This window comes from Palaemon carinicauda, chromosome 14, assembly GCF_036898095.1.
Source record: "Palaemon carinicauda isolate YSFRI2023 chromosome 14, ASM3689809v2, whole genome shotgun sequence".
Taxonomy (NCBI): domain Eukaryota; kingdom Metazoa; phylum Arthropoda; class Malacostraca; order Decapoda; family Palaemonidae; genus Palaemon; species Palaemon carinicauda.
The window spans coordinates 5,747,906-5,766,526 of NC_090738.1; the positions used below are offsets into that span (position 1 = coordinate 5,747,906).

Consider the following 18,621-nt stretch of genomic DNA (forward strand, 5'->3'; position numbering starts at 1 on the left):
TGGGGTTACTGCTTGGAGGGAAAAGCTCTCTATATGAGAACTTTGGGCAAAATATTGTGAATCCTCTATTTTGAACAACGTTGACTATCACTAACTGAATCACTAGATTAATGCTTTATGGACACTTGGTTATATTTTTTTTACATTTACATCTTATTTTGACAAGGAATCTATCTAAAGATGAATGCTTTTGTCAATTCTTTAAAATGGGGTAAAAATTACATGTACACTGTGCATGTGGTATATGTGAAATGCTTGACTGATTTTGTGCTAGTCTCGTTATTATTTCTTCTCAGGAAAAGGGCATACTGAGGGAAACTGTGTATGTATATGTAAATATAATTATAAATATATATACAGTATACATATATAATATATATATATATATATATATATATATAGCTATATATATATATTTATATATATATATATATATATATATATATACATATATATATGTATATATAGCTATATATATATATATATATATATATATATATATATATATATATATATATATATATATATTTATATATATGTATATATATATATATATACATACTGTATATATATATATGTGTGTGTGTGTGTCCCCAGGACATGAAACCAAAATTAAAAGAAGGACAAGCATGGAATGGAGAGCTTTTGGTAAACAAAATGAGATTATGAAAAGTAAATTGACACCTTCTTTAAAAAGAAAAGTATTTAATCAAATGGTCCTACCAGCTTTAACTTATGCTTCAGAATCCCAGAGTCCTACTAAAGTATCAGAACAAGAGCTAGTTACAACTCAAAGAGCTATAGAAAAAATAATGATGGGGCTAACACTGAGAGACAGAAAAAGAGGAACATGGATACAAGAGCAAACTAAAGTAGAGGATATTCTAATAACATGTAAAAAAATGAAATAGATATAGGCAGGACATATAATGTGAATGAAAGATAATAAATGGATATTGAGAACAGAACGGATCCCTTGAGATTGTCAAAGAAATAGGAGAATGAAGAAAAGACAATGGACTGACGAACTAAGAAAGTTTGCAGGTGTGAACTAGCATAGAAAGACCATAAACAGATGCAAGTGAAATATATATACACACACATGTGTGTATATATATATATATATATATATATATATATAGATATATATATATATATATATCTATATATATATATATATATATATATATATATATATATAGATATTCAAATAAGCCATATATGTTTGATACATTAATGTCTGGATTCTCTTAACACCTGGGGATTAGAGCCCAGGCAAAATCATACAAAGACAATAGCTTCTGACTGGCCGGGAATCAAAACCCTGGTCCAGAAAACTTGTATAAACAGTGACATACCACTTGGCCACGTGGTATGTCCCTGTTCATACAAGTTTCCTGGACCAGGGTTCGATTCCCAGATAGTCAGAAGCTATTGTCTTTGTGTGATTTCCCCTGGGGCTCTGATCACGAGGTCCTTAAGAGAATCCAGACAATGTATAAAAAGTATATGGCTTATTTGAATATGTAAAACACGTCTAAATGTGCAAAATTTATCTTATATATATGTATATATATATATATATATATATATATGCATATATATATATATATATATACATATATATATATATACATATATATATACACATATATATATATATATTTATATATAGTATATATATATATATATATATATATATATATAAATTATATATATATATATATATATATACATATATATATATATATATATATATATATATATATATATATATATATATATATATATATATATATATATATACTGTATATACATGCATACCTACATACAAACATATATATATTGTAGTGTATCCGAAAATTTTAACACGGGTCAACTTCATATACCTACACAGATGGCTTCACTGAAATTGCTTGCACATAGTGCACCATTTACCATTATCTTACAAAGACTCTTGCACTTCAGAAGTATCATTGCCCTTCCTTTCTAATACACTTCATTTTGGTCAAATGAAAATAAAGTCCTTTTTTCATGTATGTAATGATTTTAAGTTTTTTCTCTTCTCCATATTCACAACATCTTCAAATTACACATTCTTTCCGCCAAACTATCTTCTGCCATTATCTCCATACAAACAAACTACCTTGAAACTATGATAAATTCTTCCATTTAGGTTAAACCTTTCATCTGTTATATCAAATTGTTTCTCCAGATCTCTCAACCTTTCAATTCTTATTTTACTACATATATCTTAACACCATCAACCTTCAGCTTCAATCCATTTCCACAATTTATTATTATTATCATTATTACTTGCTAAGCTACAACCCTAGTTGGAAAAGCAGGATGTTATAAAACCAGGGGCTCTAATAAGAAAAGTAGCCCACTGAGGAAAGTAAACAAGGAAAAATAAAATATTTTAAGAAGAGTAACATTAAAATAAATATCTCCTCTATAAACTATAAAAAAACTTTAACAGGAAGAGAAATAAGATAGAATAGTGTGCCCGAGTGTACCCTCAAGCAAGAGAACTCTAACCCAAGACAGTAGAAGACCATGGTACAGAGGTTATGGCATTACCTAAGACTAGAGAACAATGGTTTGATTTTGGAGTGTCCTTCTCCTAGAAGAGCTGCTTACCATAGCTAAAGAGTCTCTTCTACCCTTACCAAGAGGAAAGTGACCATTGAACAATTAAAGAGCAGTAACCCCTTGGGTGAGGAAGAATTATTTGGTAATCTCAGTGTTGTCAGGTGTACGAGGTGTATAAAGGAGAGGTGGCTAAACTATACTCTCATACATTTCAAACTAATTATCCATGGACGCTCAAAGCCTGTTCTCATTATTTTCAACATACCTTCATACCTTTCTTGTACCACATAATATTTTGTTTTACCCCCTACATTATTCTACCGTGTTTCTTTATACCTAACCCTTAACACAAATAAAAATCAACTACTTCAAACTTCTCCAATACAAATTTTGCTCCATATTAACGCTTTCCATCAAATTTACTCTTGTTCTTACTCTTGATGAGATTTACCCTTAACTTTCTTTTCTTGCAAACATTTCTATACCTTTACACTACCTTATACAGATTCTCATCACTATTCCTTAATAGAAGTGTATCTACAGCAATGATAAAAAATTTCAAACTTTATTCATTATCCACTTTTTTACCCTATAACTCTGCACCTAAAAGTACTACCCTTTCTCTGTTCCATCAATAAAAAATATCAAACAGGCAATGTCATCACCATTCTATCCATGAAACCAAAAACAAACTCTGATCTGTCTTTCCATCTATGATGGGGTTTTTACGTCAAATCTGTTTCTCACAATTTTAATTTCTTTCCCTAAGTGATTTATTATTCAAGTTCACAACAACTTATGAAATACACTTCTATAATCCTTTCACAGATTTTTGGGGGGATGGCCATGGGGGAGCAAAGTATTCTGGACATTGGAAAGGTCTCAAAGGAATGGGAGTGGAAAAAAGTTGTTTTTGTAGCATAAAAAACTCAGAGTTGACAGTAAGTTACACAAGATATAATCACTTAATGTAGTACGTTAGGGATGGAGTATGGTAAGGTTTTGATTAAAGAAGTAAGACAAGAAGTTAAGCATGGAATGTAAAAACAAAGCGTGTTTAGAAAATATGTTGGTTACAGATGAGTATAATTCAAGAAGGAATTTTGGGAATAGGGGGAAAATCTGTAAATATGTGAGTCACAAAAGAACTTAAAATAAAACTGACAGGGATGTCATGTGGATATTGAAAAAAACAAAATTGTTTAGGGTTTTATAGACCAATGGTACTTCAAAATCTTTATGGACTATGTGATGACAAACCTTGTGATAAAGAAAAACAGGGGAGCATGTTTACAGGATATGAAAAGTGTCTGATGTTGAGATAAATTGTTTATACTGTACAGTATTTGTGGTTTTGAAAAGTGACAAATGAACAGATAAGATGGTATTGTAAAAAGATTAGCGTATGTATTTGGCCACAAAGGAGAAAAAGTAGGACCATTGTTAAATAAGCGTCTATGATTTGGAGGTTTCAGAGGAAGTTGGGAGAAAAAAAGAATATACTACCTACATTGAATGAAAGATGAGTTGGAAAGAAATGGCTTTAATGTTCAAGATGTGTGATTGTGTGAATAAGACAGACTATCTCAGTAAGTATATGGTAAGATTATAAAGTGTTGATGTTCTTTCTGTGTACAGGTACAAGCACCCAATGATCCAGGAGCTTATGTTTATTGTACATCTGCATATAAAAACACAAGGGAACAATGTGATATTGACCATCCCTCAACTACCCTCTCATCTTTTTAAAAAGCAACACAAAATTTCCCAGAGGTTATGAAATATTCTATACATTAAAAAAAACCACATCAGTAATGCATAAGCTAACCACTTCACAGATTTAGTGAGGTTCCAGTTTATGTAAATTCATCATCTGCAAATTCATACATGTGAGAATGAAGTTTAGTATTTAAACAAACATCTAAATTCTATACAGTTGTTTAAAAGGCTTCCAGAATTTTTGACGTTAAAATATATTAGTACTATAGTTTTCTTACACCCTAAGTATTCATATTTATGTAATAACATATAGAATTAGGTGTTTTTTTTATAAGATTATTCTTTAAAAAAGCACACTCAAATAAATTGAAAAGATCATAGTCATTATTATTGTATTATCAATAGTATTTCATTATTAGTGCAAACACCTAAGATTATCTATTTTCTTTGCAGCCACATAATGAGGGCAAAAGGGCCCACCAAATTAAGAGGGCCAAGGAACATGAGATGAGCAATCGCATGGGCCACGGGGATCATCACAGGCGTGAGTATAATAAGGCATTATTCTATAGATACATAAGTTCCAATTTCTGGGCTCTGACCTGTGCCGCCCAGTGAAATGCTCCTTTAGCATAATTTCTAAGGTATATAACTGCTAACCTAAAGGAGTATTTCACTGGGCGGCACAGGTCTCTCGCCCAGAAATAGATTTTTCCTTCGTCAAAATCCCTTTATTCTATGGGTACAGTTAATCACAGGAGTCCCAGGTACACCTCGCTCTGAAGAAGTGCACTCTGTCACATCCTTATTACATGGGGAGTATCCAAAATTCTAGTGTGGGGAGAGATGGCACAGTTGGTGGAAGGGGCTAAACACAGCTACTGTACTGGCCATGCAGTAAGGATAATGACCTTTTCCTCCAATTCTTCAAGTAGTTTTCGTGCAATTTGGTACAATATACCTTTTTATAAACGAACAAAGGTAAAATGTAATAAAATATCAGTCACATTCTATTCAATGTCATTTGTAATAACTACAGTAATTGTTTACTATCATACGAAAGTTGAAATGCAAGAAAAACAGCAGTTGTTATCCAAATCAGTTGTTTATAGCTGTACTGTATTATTATGATTATTATTATTATTATTATTATTATTATATTATTATTATTATTAAATGCTAAGCTACAACCCTAGTTGGAAAAGCAGGATGCTATAAGCCCAGGGGCCCCAACAGGGAAAATAGCCCAGTGAGGAAAGGAAATAAGGAAAAATAAAATATTCTAAGAATAGTAACATTAAAATAAATATTTCCTATATAAACTATAAAAACTTCAACAACATAAGAGGAAGAGAAACTAGATAGAATAGTGGGCCCGAGTGTACACTCAAGCAAGAGAACTCTAACCCAAGACAGTGGAAGCCCATGGTACAGAGGCTATGGCACTACCCAAGACTAGAGAACAATGGTTTGATTTTGGAGTGTCCTTCTCCTGCTTAACATAGCTGAAGAGTCTCTTCTACCCTTACCAAGAGGAAAGTAGCCACTGAACAAATACAGTGCAGCAGTTAACCCTTTGGGTGAAGAAGAATTGTTTGGCAATCACAGTGTTGTCAGATGTATGAGGACAGAGGAGAATCTGTAAAGAATAGGCCAGACTATTCGGTGTCTGTGTAGGTAAAGGGAAAGAACCGTAACCAGAGAGAAGGGTCCTATGTAGTACTGTCTGGCCAGTCAAAAGACCCCCATAACTCTCTAGCGGTAGTATCTCAACGGGCGGCCGGTGCCTTAGCCGACCTACTACCTACAATACTAACAATACTTTTATCATTCTCTATTGGCTTTTTAAAGTTATTGAACTAGAAGTTGGAATAAAGAGGTAAAGATAAAGAGGTTAGTTTATCATAATTTGGTCTAAATAAATGCAATCGTAAAATACACTAAATAGCCTGGCTAGACAGTAGTACATTGGATCCTTCTCTCTGGTTACGGTTCATTTTCCCTTTGCCTACAAATACACCGAATAGACTGGCCTATTTTTTACATATTCTCCTCTGTCCTCATACATCTGACAACACTGAGATTACCAAACAGTTCTTCTTAACCCAAGGGGTTATTGCACTATCATTATGCAGTAACCACTTTCCTCTAGGTAAGGGTAGAAGAGACTTTTTAGCTATGGTAAGCAGCTCTTCTAGGAGAAGGACACTCCAAAATTCAAACCATTGCTCTCTAGTCTTGGGTAATGCCATAGCCTCAGTACCATGGTCTTCCACTGTCTTAGGCTAGAGTTCTCTTCCTTGAGGGTACACTCGGGCACACTATTCTATCTTGTTTCTCTTCCTCTTGTATCAATCCTTTCCGACAAACAATTTTGAAAAATTCTCTAAATCCATACGAGCTACATCTTATGAATGGAGTCCTATTCAACATATCATTGGAAGTAAATGACTCTCAAGTTCTCTGGGGTGACTATTATATGTTCCAAAAGATAGCCTACAGATGATATTAATAAAAAACAATGTCAAGTTTATTTTGATTAGTGTAAGTCAAGTATTTTATCAGTTACTAGAACTAGATATAATGATATTTTCAAGTTTTATGTTTCCCTTTCTATGGTCAGAAAATTATATTTTAGGCACTGAAGATATAAATAGATGCTGATTTCTGTGTTTGAACGAGATTGGATATGTTCGTATCAGTCAATTTAGCAGATTTTATCTTAGATCTTAATATCAAAAAGACTTCCAGCAGTTATTTACATTTTTTAGATTTTGAACATATACCTTTAAACCTTTGCTCAATATCATATTTAAAATGTATTCCTGTTGTCCTTGGCATAAAAACAAATCAGTGAACTACAAGTATTTCTTTTAGGGTAATCTTGAGTAATTATATGTGGATTTTATACTTTTTTGCTCGATTTCTGAGTATAATTAATTTGAGGCTGAATATATAAAGTATTTTTTCATTATATTCCAAAAGACGCAATTTTATTTGGACTATTCTACAGATATTATAGGTGGTCATTTATTGAGGGAATAGTTCCCCTTGACTAGTAAGAGCGGTTTGATATCCTTTAGAAAATTCCAAGGAAATTAATTGTTGTGCTATTATGCACACAGCCTCTGTTCGAGAATGCATCGTCTTTCAAGATGACAGTACCATTTGATCACCAAGCTCAAAAATAATATGATAGAAATCTAATGAAAGCTTTGAAAAATAGGCTTCATGAATTAAGAATTGCAGTTATATATGTAATACTTTTTCTGAAATCTCATGTTTTGAAAAGGGTTTTAGTCACTTCTCAATGGTGCCCCAAATCTGTAATCACTAAACTTCATCTTAAGGAGTCCTGGTTTATGTGTAAAGATTATAATGCTTTAGTATCTATAGTGGCTAGTGGGATATGGTCTAAGTGAATAGTGAATTCAAGTGGTTGGTTTGGTTGAATTACATTTTTGGGTTGTAGTTTAGTAACCTTTTCAAATATATAATTAGTTTTTGTAGAATTATATGTGTAGCACAGTAATTAAGTTTTATTATCATACAAGTGATTAATCAGGTGATAAAGATTTTTTTAAAATATTCTCTGGAGTTTAAGGTACCCAAAACCCTAGACTAAGAGTATGCCTAGGTTATTATTTAATTAATTATTGAAACTAATCTCTTTCCTGTATTGACTACCAACTACCCGTGAAGTTTGGGAGTCGGTAATATAAAACATCAGGGGAGGTTCATAGTAATAAATAATTCTAATAAAAGACTAACTAATTTCTATATTAACCTAATGCTCATATATATGTCTACCTTTCTCGCAAATGATTAGTGGTGCCAAGAGGATAGGGAAATATTTTTGTTAGACTCCGTTCTCATTGCTTTACTACAGGCATTAGTGTACTGGAGGGAAAGAAAACTGGAATTTTTTTTTATCTTAAAGAGTAACATTGACATTCCAAGCTTCCAAAGACAAAAGCAATATGAATGTCAAGTGAGACTAGGGATAAGAAATTCTAATATCAATATTCTATTTTTCTCCTAAATCCAAAGTTAATCATAATCAATTCCAGACTGAAATTTTAAAGGGTTTCAGTCAAATCTTGACACTGTACACAGCTACATAACTTGCATTTTCCAAATATTACATCACGGTGTATTGCCATCCATCCGCGTATCATTTTACCCCCAACTATTCATGAAATTGCCCCCAATTTTTTGTAAACCAAAAACCGTAATCAGGCAATGTTTTCCTTTGCAGGTGAACACAGCATAGCGCACAAGACAGATCTACCCCATCGGACAGACATTCATGAAGTACACAAGACACATAAGCTGGACCCAGCATCACACAAAACAGAGGGACACAAATCCAGCGTTCATAAGAAAGCCGAAGCCATTCACAGGCGTGGTGATGGTGTGCATAAGACAACCTCTGGAAGCAGCAGTAGTACAAGCCCTGTACGCGACATAAAAAAAGACCTCCACTTGCAGCACGTTACAGAACACAACATACAGAAGAAACAACACGATGATAAGGTAAGAAGTTCCTTTCTGGTTTTACCATTTTCCTCATCCATAGGAAAACACTTCCTTATACCATATTAATTTCACCATGGTTATTATTTAGATTCACTAGACTTTAAAAAGTGGAAAAGGTACTGTACGCGATGGAAAATACATTTTTGTACTTCTGACCCCTGGCATTTGCTGGGAATAAAACTGAAATCCTCCAGACCTTGTTCATTCACAGTAGACAAAACTAGACAAAACATGAATAAAGTATTAGTAAGCAGAGCTGCATCAGCAAAAGATAGCATCTATAATCTATACATTATGGAAAACCCTTTGGTATTATGAAGATTTTTTAATAATGCATTAACTATAGAAGCAAGAAGCTTCAGCTTACTGCTATACTAAGTATTACAAAAATAAGTCAAAGGAAATGAGGAAATATCCTGTTCCTAATACAGTATTTGCAAAAATGTAGACTCATAATTAACAAACCAGCAAATGAAAGGGTCGAATGTGCCTACAGTACGGTCTTAAATAAGATGTATTATTACATACATGTTAAAAAAGGTTTCATTAGCTTTATATATGGTAAAATGTCTACAAAATGCAAATTCCTCAGTGTAATAATTAAATGATCAAGCATGTAAATATCATTATCATCAAGCTTCATGTGTAGATACTCTAAAATTTAATATGACATTTAGTAAAGTAAGATAAAGTCACAATGAACTGTCATACTGCACTAAAGATTATTTTGTGACATTTGTCAACACTTCAAACTATATACTGTACACATTACATATATTGACAAGAATTAAAATCCCAGACTCTTTAAACATTTTATATGAACGATAATAACTTCTGCCTATTTGTTCAGATTCCATGAATCTTAGTTTTATATTCTCTAAACAAATTTGTTCCACATGAATTGATCATGAAAGTTAGTTACAGCTAACCAATTTTTTCTCACATTGATAATATTCTTAAAAAAATACCTTTTGATGTTCTTAATACTTCTGTCTTAATGCAAAGTTTTATATCAATGTATGGCATAAAACTAGAAATTTCCCATCTTGTTCCCTTTCAATAGGCTTAGGGTTCTAGTTCAGTAGATAATCTGATGGTTAATGGCAATAACCTTGGCTTGGGTACTCTGTAGGCCTTTTATCTTTCTACTCCTTTCATTGACTTCGGGTTAGATAGTATAGATTTGTGGCCAATTCCTGTTATAGTAGTTTTGTGATTTAGGTTCTTACTGTTAAGTGTCTTTTTCTGGATATATTAGTAATTCCTGTGTGATTTGTTCAAGGTAGCTATTACAGGGAGATCATGATCTTCATTCTCTTTGTATATTGTGCTTGAATATTGTGATTTAAATAATACTTGTGAAGAATGTGATGGATTACTATTTCTCTTAATGAGAGGCGTTTAGATGTTTAGATAGCTCAATTGTTTACATTGAAAATTCCAAAAGTAAAGGGAAGTTAATGTTTATTTCAGGGGAAAATCCACAGAAGACTAGACTAGTTGATCACAGTGGAGAGAAGGGTGATAATACCTCTAGCTATTGACAAGTTTTCAGGGTTTGATAGTAATGAGCTTCAAATGATCTACAACCTTTTTGCTTCATTTGTTGAATCGAATCGAAGAAGACCAGTATGTCTCCTTGCAAAGGCATTGATTCTAGCATAATATGCCCTATTTATAACTCTTGGCTAAATCTTCAACTATTGCCAAACGGTTCTATTGCACCATTCAGTATGGAAGAAGGTACTGACAAGAGTTGATTACTCCTACATGAACATCGCACTCCTGAGTTACTCCAGGTCTTTTTATTGCAAAATCCTGACATTTACTTGACCAGGTCTACTCTTAATGACCACTGGATTCTGAGATAGAAGACCATGCTGGTAGACTGGATCCTAATATTCCTTCCCTCGCTGAAGTAGACACTATCAACCACTTTATACTTATATTAATGACACAAAATATTACATGGTTCCTGCAGAACAGGAAGAATAATTTTTAGAAAATACTTTTAAAACTTCATAGGGAGTTGAATGGTTGAATCATGTCTCAAATGAAAGTGAACATAATCTAATGTAGGCAATGCCTCAAGCAAATCTCAAGTTTTCAATAGCACCCATAACGTAGGTTTTAGTACCACTACTGTCGAAAAGAGTCCCTTACCTAGCACACAAAGGAAAGCTGGAAAGAGGAAAAGGAGGATAATTCAAATAAGAACTTAACTATGATGCAGTATCTAATCATTAACAAAACTTATTTCAGGATAATTTGGATGAATTGCAAAGGACTTATCCTTCTATTTCAATTCGTGTCTATAAATTTGGAATTGATGGGGAAGATCAAACATAGATATGTTTGCTGCATTGCTCAACAACAGAGAGAAATGTTTTGCTCACCGGCTACAAATTTTTTAGCATGGTTGATGGATCCCATTACAGGCATGATTAAATCTGGATCTGTATGTGTTTCCTACTTTCTCCATGATTAAAGTTATATGTAAGTGCGGTTTCTAAAAAGAGCCGGAATAATGTAGTGGCTCTCTTTTACCCGAAAAGAGAGGGGTTTACGGATCAGTGCCTCTGCTGTTGGAAGGTTCCAGGAGGCTTCCGTACAAAACTGATCTTCTTAGGCAACCGATTTCGAGGTCAGTAATCCCAAATCCAGAAGTATTACATTTAACTGGACGGAAACTTTCCACCATCTCTGAGACAAAGGGTTTTCAAAATCATTTAGATTATCTATTTTAGGTTCCAAGAAATAATCTACAGTATTATTAATTTGTATCAAAGGAAATGGAATAAATACTTTTGTGTAAAATAAGGAGTTTTTTTCAGACTATAATTCGTTTAGATAATAATATAAAATTTAACATTTTTTCTTCTTTTAAAGGGAACTGTCCATTTCAGCTACAAAGGGCTATATATCCATGGTGAATACCATACTCAACCATTTAAAATTATCTGCTTCGGGATGTTTTTACAACTTTTAATATTGAAAAAACTCCAATTATCAAAACTTTATTGGAATCTAGATGTAGTATTGCAAAGGTTCTCATTACTTCTCTGTAAATTAAAGAATGTTTCAGTGACTAGAATTCGTTTAGATAATATTGTACATTTTTTCTTCTTTTAAAGGGAACTATCCATTTCAGCTACAAAGGGCTAAAAATCCATGGTGAATATCATACTCATCCATTTGGAATTATCTGCTTCTGGTATTATTGTGGATGTTTTTAGATCTTTTAATATTGAAAAAACTCCAATTGTTGAAACAATTTATTGGAATTTAGATGTAGTATTGCATTATTTAAAGGGTTCTCATTTTGAATCTTAAAAAGATATTTCTGTAAAAGATCTCACATCTAGGACTTTTTCTGTTAGCTTTAATGTCTACCAGTTACATTACTGAATTACAAAAGCTTTAACATACTAGGGGAAAAATTCCTAATTTGTTTGTGGAGTTAGGATGCTGAATTGTCATTCTTTTTAAATTCCTGTTATATTTCTTCTTAAAAGTTTGGTCACAGGGACTCACAGAGAAGTGGATCTAAGTCAGATGAAACTCTTGAAGGTCAGGGTTCATATAAAAATTGTAACTACATCTCTTAGGGAAAAATCTTGGCGGCAGTTCTAAGGCATATCAAGTTAATTTTCGTTAAGTATTATCTTAGAGAACTGTGGCTTTTATCAAGACTGCTGAACTTTAGGTCCTGTAGTGGCTGATGTAGTTTAAATTCTAATTTTCTTTTGCATAAATCTAATTAACTTATAGTAATAAAGTAGTTTTTTCAATTAAAAATACACGTTGGGTAATTTATAAGAGTGGGAGGTGTATTTGGTTCACAATCTGGAGGCTAGAGTTATAACATTCCTTACTTAGTGACGATTAATCACCGTGGTACTAGGCCAAGGGGTGAGTCTTAGGTGCTTGGCAAGTTTATTAGTTTAATCTCTACATTTTATTTCTCTTTCTTACACTGACCAACCTCCATCAAAGTGTGGGAATCAAGTTATGAACATCAAGGAAGTTTTATAAAAAATAAACAGAATTTCAATCAAATTTATCATTCTTACTTACCTGATGTTTATGTACTAGGCCCCCTCCTCTCCCCTGAATAGCAATGTCAGATGAATTGGAATTTAGTTTTGACTTTGAGATTACAGGGATTGCACTGTAAGCAAGGCAAAGTTATTGCCATTAACTGCCAGATCAATTTATTACTGTACTAGAGGCATAAGACTATTGAAATGAAGGAAATTGGGAAATTTCTAGTTTGAAAGTATACGTTAATAAAAAAAAAAATCAAGCTTCAATAGAAAAGCATCAAGAACATCATGTGAGTACTGTATAAAAATAGTGAATTTAATTATCAAAATTCAATTTTTCATTCATAATCCTAACTTTTCACATTGTCTTGAAAGACTTATTCTTCTTTATAATTTCAAAACATATGTCATGACAAAAATATTCATCCTGTGCATCACTCATAGAACTAATAATCACACTAATATACTGTACAAGGTCCCTTCTTCCTCAAATCTTTATAGGTGATGAAACAATAAAAAAATCTTTAATGGGTCAAGTTTTGAAGCAATCAAATCCAAAAGTACTGTACACTGGAAGATCCACCATATACTTGTCTAACTTTGGATTGCTCATTCCATGATAGTGAAGACTGTACAAATCTCAAAAACATCATTCTAATAAGATTTTTTATTTCTATATTTACCTGATGTTTATACTGCATTTTCTACAGAAGCTCCTTTTATTGAAGCTTACCCCAAAAATTTAAAGAAAATTTCCCCATTTTCTTCCTTTTAAAAGATACAAGACACCAGTAAAGAAATCAGACATTCTAATGGTTGGTGGTAAATGGTATGTAATAGGGTTAGTAGTAACCCATTCTGGTTTAGAGGTTGCAAGCATCCCTATTCCTTGACATCACTAGTCAGTGGGGGAGGCAGGTGGGCATGTGTATGAACATCAGGTGAGTGAAGAAATGAAAAAAAAAAAATATATTTCTAATGCCTTTCCTGGCATTCCTGTTGCTGACTCCCACACTCTGATGGTGGTGGGATGCCACAGATAGGTCAACAAAATTTCAAATGTACAGTATTACTCAATTATAATTCTAGACTCAATAGGTTTAGAAATTACTGGGAAGACCTCAAATACCATCTCCTGCTAGATCTCCAGATGGTTTTCTAATGATATTTGGAATAAGGAAAAAGTAAACTGTATATTAATTTCATTAAAAAAATTTAGAAGACCACAACAGCAGCCACTATAGGACCTAGGCTTCAATTATCTAAATAAGAGCATGAGGATTAAAAAAAAAGTCCATATAACACAAAACCAATACTGTATATTATTGAATGCTCTCTAAAATACTTTGCTAAAGAAACTTTTACTGCAACATTTAAGAGATGAAAGTTTACTCCTAATATTTAGGCCCTTAATCTACATGTATTATACAAGATTTGGCTCCAAACCTGGTGAGTTTCTGAGCCCAAAACCTACAATACAGAAATACAATGCCTTTTGGAAAGAGGATAAATTGACATTCCAATCATACCTAGTGATTTAGGGGCACTACCTCAAATTTTCATAGCTTCTTTAAACTATACTAAAGGTCTCTTACTCAAAAAGGACCACTATTCTCAGATGACATACTTACAATCTGTTTCTGATAAGGGGAATTGAACAAGGAAATTGTATCTACCTCTTAGTCTTAAAATATATTAGCTCTGAATGAAGCCAAACAAAGACAAACAACTTGAACTCCTAAGACCTACCTTATAAGAAAATTTATAGATTACTATGCATTTAACTGTTAAATGCATACGGCAAAGTTTTCCAAAGATCCAAAATTAAACCTACTACGCATGTAAAACTACATCCCAAACCTGACAAGTAAACCATCATTATTCCTGTTATTATCAGTTAGCCTAGTCTTCCTAGACTTTTCCACTGAACTAACCGCATTTCATTTTGCACTTGGAACTGTTAACTTGATTGGTAACCATTGAAATATAATTTTCTACGAGTGCAATCAAGATTGAAACACTCTTCAAAATGATCAACTAAACCAGGGGAAAATATCTTAATATGCAGTATACAGTACAGTATAAAAAATCTGGAGAGCGTGTGATTGCTACCAGTTGTGTACCAAGAGAGCCATTACTGAACGGTATCAAAGAACACCAAGCTATCACTTTACCATTAAGGTTAGGGGTGAAACTTGATAGGTTAGGCCTGAAATATTATTCTGAATCTAAAATTAAGTTGATTTCTGACCTACCCAGAAAGAGATTAAAAGCATTAAAATCCAAATACAAAAAAAGCCAAACTAGTTAAGCTGTAACAAAGACAAAGTCTGGAGTGGTAGTGCTTTCATTATTTCCTCTATAAAACAGTCTACCTTCTGTGTTAAAAAAAATCTTTCTGAAACACTGGAATTAACTGTCAAGTAAAGCATTTCAATAACAATTCCCCTATTTTTGTTACAAAGACCCTTCATTAAATATCTTGCAGACCCTGCATTAAAAATTCTCATTTATTAGTGTAATGATGGATTTCAAAGATGACATATTCTATAAGGTTAAATAACTGATTAAACTTGTACATCCAAACAACTGAGTTTAGTTGAAACTTATTGAACTGTTTAATGAAACTTTAAACCAAGTAGCCATTTTTATTAAAAGTGATAACCAGTTAAGGATTTTTATTCACAATAATATTAACAAACTGAGAGGTATATGCTGTATAGTTTAGACACAGCTGTCTCTGAATACTGTACTTTGATGAAAAAGCCACATCTAAAACTGTCTTAAAAATGTAATAAGTTAGTTTTGAAGTAAGATTTCCTGTGCACTAAGTCCTGTTGCTGATATTGATTACAACTGGTATGTCAGTTAGTGTAACACATGTTGACGCTCATGACCAAAATGTCTAGCATATGTAATGGCACCTCCTGAGGCATTATTATTATTATTATTATTATTATTATTATTATTATTATTATTACTTGCTAAGCTACAATCCTAGTTGGAAAAGCGGGATGCTATAAGCCCAGGGGCTACAACAGGGAAAATAGCTCAGTGAGGAAAGGAAACAAAGAAAAATAAAATATTTTAAGAAGAGCAACAACATTAAAATAAATATCTCCTATATAAACTATAAACACTTTAACAAACCAAGAGGAAGAGAAATAAGATAGAATAGTGCGCCCAAGTGTACCCTCAAGCAAGAGAACTCTAACCCTAAGCTGAAGGATACTGATGTATTCAATTTGAGGATTAACCTTTGTAAAATTAATAACTATAGATTTTAACTAAATACAAAGAATCCAATATAATTTTTCAAGTACAGTAGTTTTTACAGCTAGACTTGTAAGGGTAATAAAAACATTTGTAACAAATTACCACACCAAAGTAAATTTAAAAAAAAAAAAAAAAGCTTACTTCAGTGAGAGGAGAGATATAAGGATCCAGCTACCAAACTCAGTCTTCTGAACTTTCAATCTAAATGTCATAAAGAGGGACTTTATTTGCAGTACGCTCATGCTGATCTGCAGAAGGAATACAGTAATTCAAGAAATCAACTCATAAGGGCAGAACTCAACTTTGTAAGGCACAGTGAACATTCAGAACCCTTAAAGAAGGAATGCTATGTAATGATTACCACTAGACCCAACTATGGAAGTTAGATTAGTGTAAGCAACCGCGCAGGCAAGACAGACTTACCATCCACAAGAGAAGGCTCACTGACCTTTGAGAATAACAAATTTAAATAAGCTAAAACCTAAATAGGTAGATCACTAACTTGGCTGGTGAATGAGCAATTGTGTGTTATATTGCTATCAACTCCATAAAGAATAATAATTCTCTCTGTAATTCCTTGACTCCTCCATTATAAGCGATGAACAGCAGTTATTTTGTTTATAAAATAGAAGATTTACCGCTGTGCAGTGTATACTCTCTAGTTCTATAAACACTAACTTGAAAAATAATTCTTGAGAGGAGTCGTGAGATATCGTGCTCCTCAAGCCCAGTGCATTCACTATGCCGAAATGCTAACCAAGCGAATAAATATTGAATTATTATACAACAAAAAATTATCCAAATCTGGAAGGGTGATAAAAGTGTTGATGAATTCACGCAACGGAGAAAATTGAAGAATGGGTTACTCCTAGCATATTATTTACCATTAGCCACTGGATTTATTCAGTTTGTACCTTTTAAAAGGAAAGGAAATGTGAAAATTTGACATACATTTTGTGGGTAAACGCCAAAAAACGAGCTTCTAAAGAAGTAGCAATATGAACATCATGGGAGGTTCATAGAAATAATAGGCAGAAAATATAAATCTTTCAACATTTGCTAAAAAGATATACAGTAGTACTAAATACATCCATCTCTCAACAACACAAACTCTAAACTGCATTTTTCATAATGCAAAAACTATCATTACAAAAACTATGTTCCAAGTTGAATTAAAGTTTGGATAGAACTTTGGTCATTATTACATTAATTAAAGTTCCTCTGCATAACAATAGTCATTAAGCTGCATCAAATTGTTGCCAGTTCTGAAACTATCACCTATTTGAAGAATTACCCAAAAACTATCCCTATTTCTATTAGGTTTACCAATACAAGACAAACGGAAAATTCATACTTTGTATCAAGGTGATTATAGGTAAAATGCACTACTTAACTTAAAAAAAAAAAATTACTAGAAGCAGTTGAATATTACTTGTTCTGTCAATGTCCAGTTACACATCTAAAGAACAAACCATTTAATGTTTCAATTCAAACTTACTTTGCATTAAAATGTTCCTTTTCAGTAAAATGTACTGATTATAGTTCTTACTATCAGTAAAATGTACTGATTATAGTTCTTACTAACTTAGTCATTTTCTTTTAGAAATATCCTACAACAAAATGGTAAAAAATAATTTTCCTCAGCTATCGAAAAATAGATAATAAAAAAGTATTACACTATTTTTGTTTAAAGTTATATAAACCATGATATCATTTGCATGATGGAAACTAAAATATCCCATATTTTGAGACATTTTCTGTATTACTATCTTTCATATATACAATCTTATTTTCAATTATTGTAAAGAATTGCGCATTAGAGATGTCTGTTTTTTATATACCCCCCCCCTCTCCTCAACACCAAATATCCTGGGATTATCTTTTTGCACAAGTACACCCCTGAAACTTAGTCTGTTATAAGAATTAATCAAAACCTATTCCTGGATAACACTTCTTAAAATGATGACAGACTTGGCTTTCAACCTTCAATTCAGAAGATTTATTTCTAAAAAAAGCTGGGATTCTATCCATTAAGGCTCCTTCTACTAATCTCTTAATTGTCAAGTCAGTAATTCAGTTCAATATTTTGGTATTTTTAAAGTATAGGACAGTAAATCAAATTATTCAACTGCCAACAATAGTCTAGCTAAGCCAAACTTATAGCAGATATCACTCAAAGTTTAAGAAAGAATGTTCTACTCAGAATCATATACCTTCAAACACTTAATTTCCACCACTGAGGATGGAGTTTTGTGTAGAATATCTTGAAAATTCTAAGAATATGTAAGATTAAAATACAAAAATTAACATCCAAACTGAGGGACTCTTACTTTATATAATGATTATAATTATTATTATCATCATTATCATTGTTATTATTATTATTATTAAAGTATCCTTATCATTTTGTTAAATTATCAGCAACATCCAAAATATTGAACAAGCT

At 32.4% G+C, this 18,621-nt stretch overlaps 2 protein-coding genes across 4 annotated transcripts in view; one reads left to right on the forward strand and one right to left on the reverse strand.

The window, feature by feature from the left end:
- The window catches only part of LOC137653407 (TBC1 domain family member 2B-like), a 687,014-nt gene that overhangs the window by 200,000 nt on the left and 468,393 nt on the right, over nt 1-18,621 (reverse strand). The gene's annotated exons all lie outside the window — the stretch shown is intronic.
- The window catches only part of LOC137653406 (transcription initiation factor TFIID subunit 1-like), a 181,423-nt gene that overhangs the window by 153,334 nt on the left and 9,468 nt on the right, over nt 1-18,621 (forward strand). For all 3 annotated transcript variants that reach the window (XM_068386763.1, XM_068386762.1, XM_068386764.1), the window contains exons 2-3: nt 4,768-4,858; nt 8,573-8,850. In XM_068386763.1, coding sequence (XP_068242864.1) covers nt 4,768-4,858; nt 8,573-8,850 — 369 coding nt within the window. The remainder of the gene's footprint in view (nt 1-4,767; nt 4,859-8,572; nt 8,851-18,621) is intronic.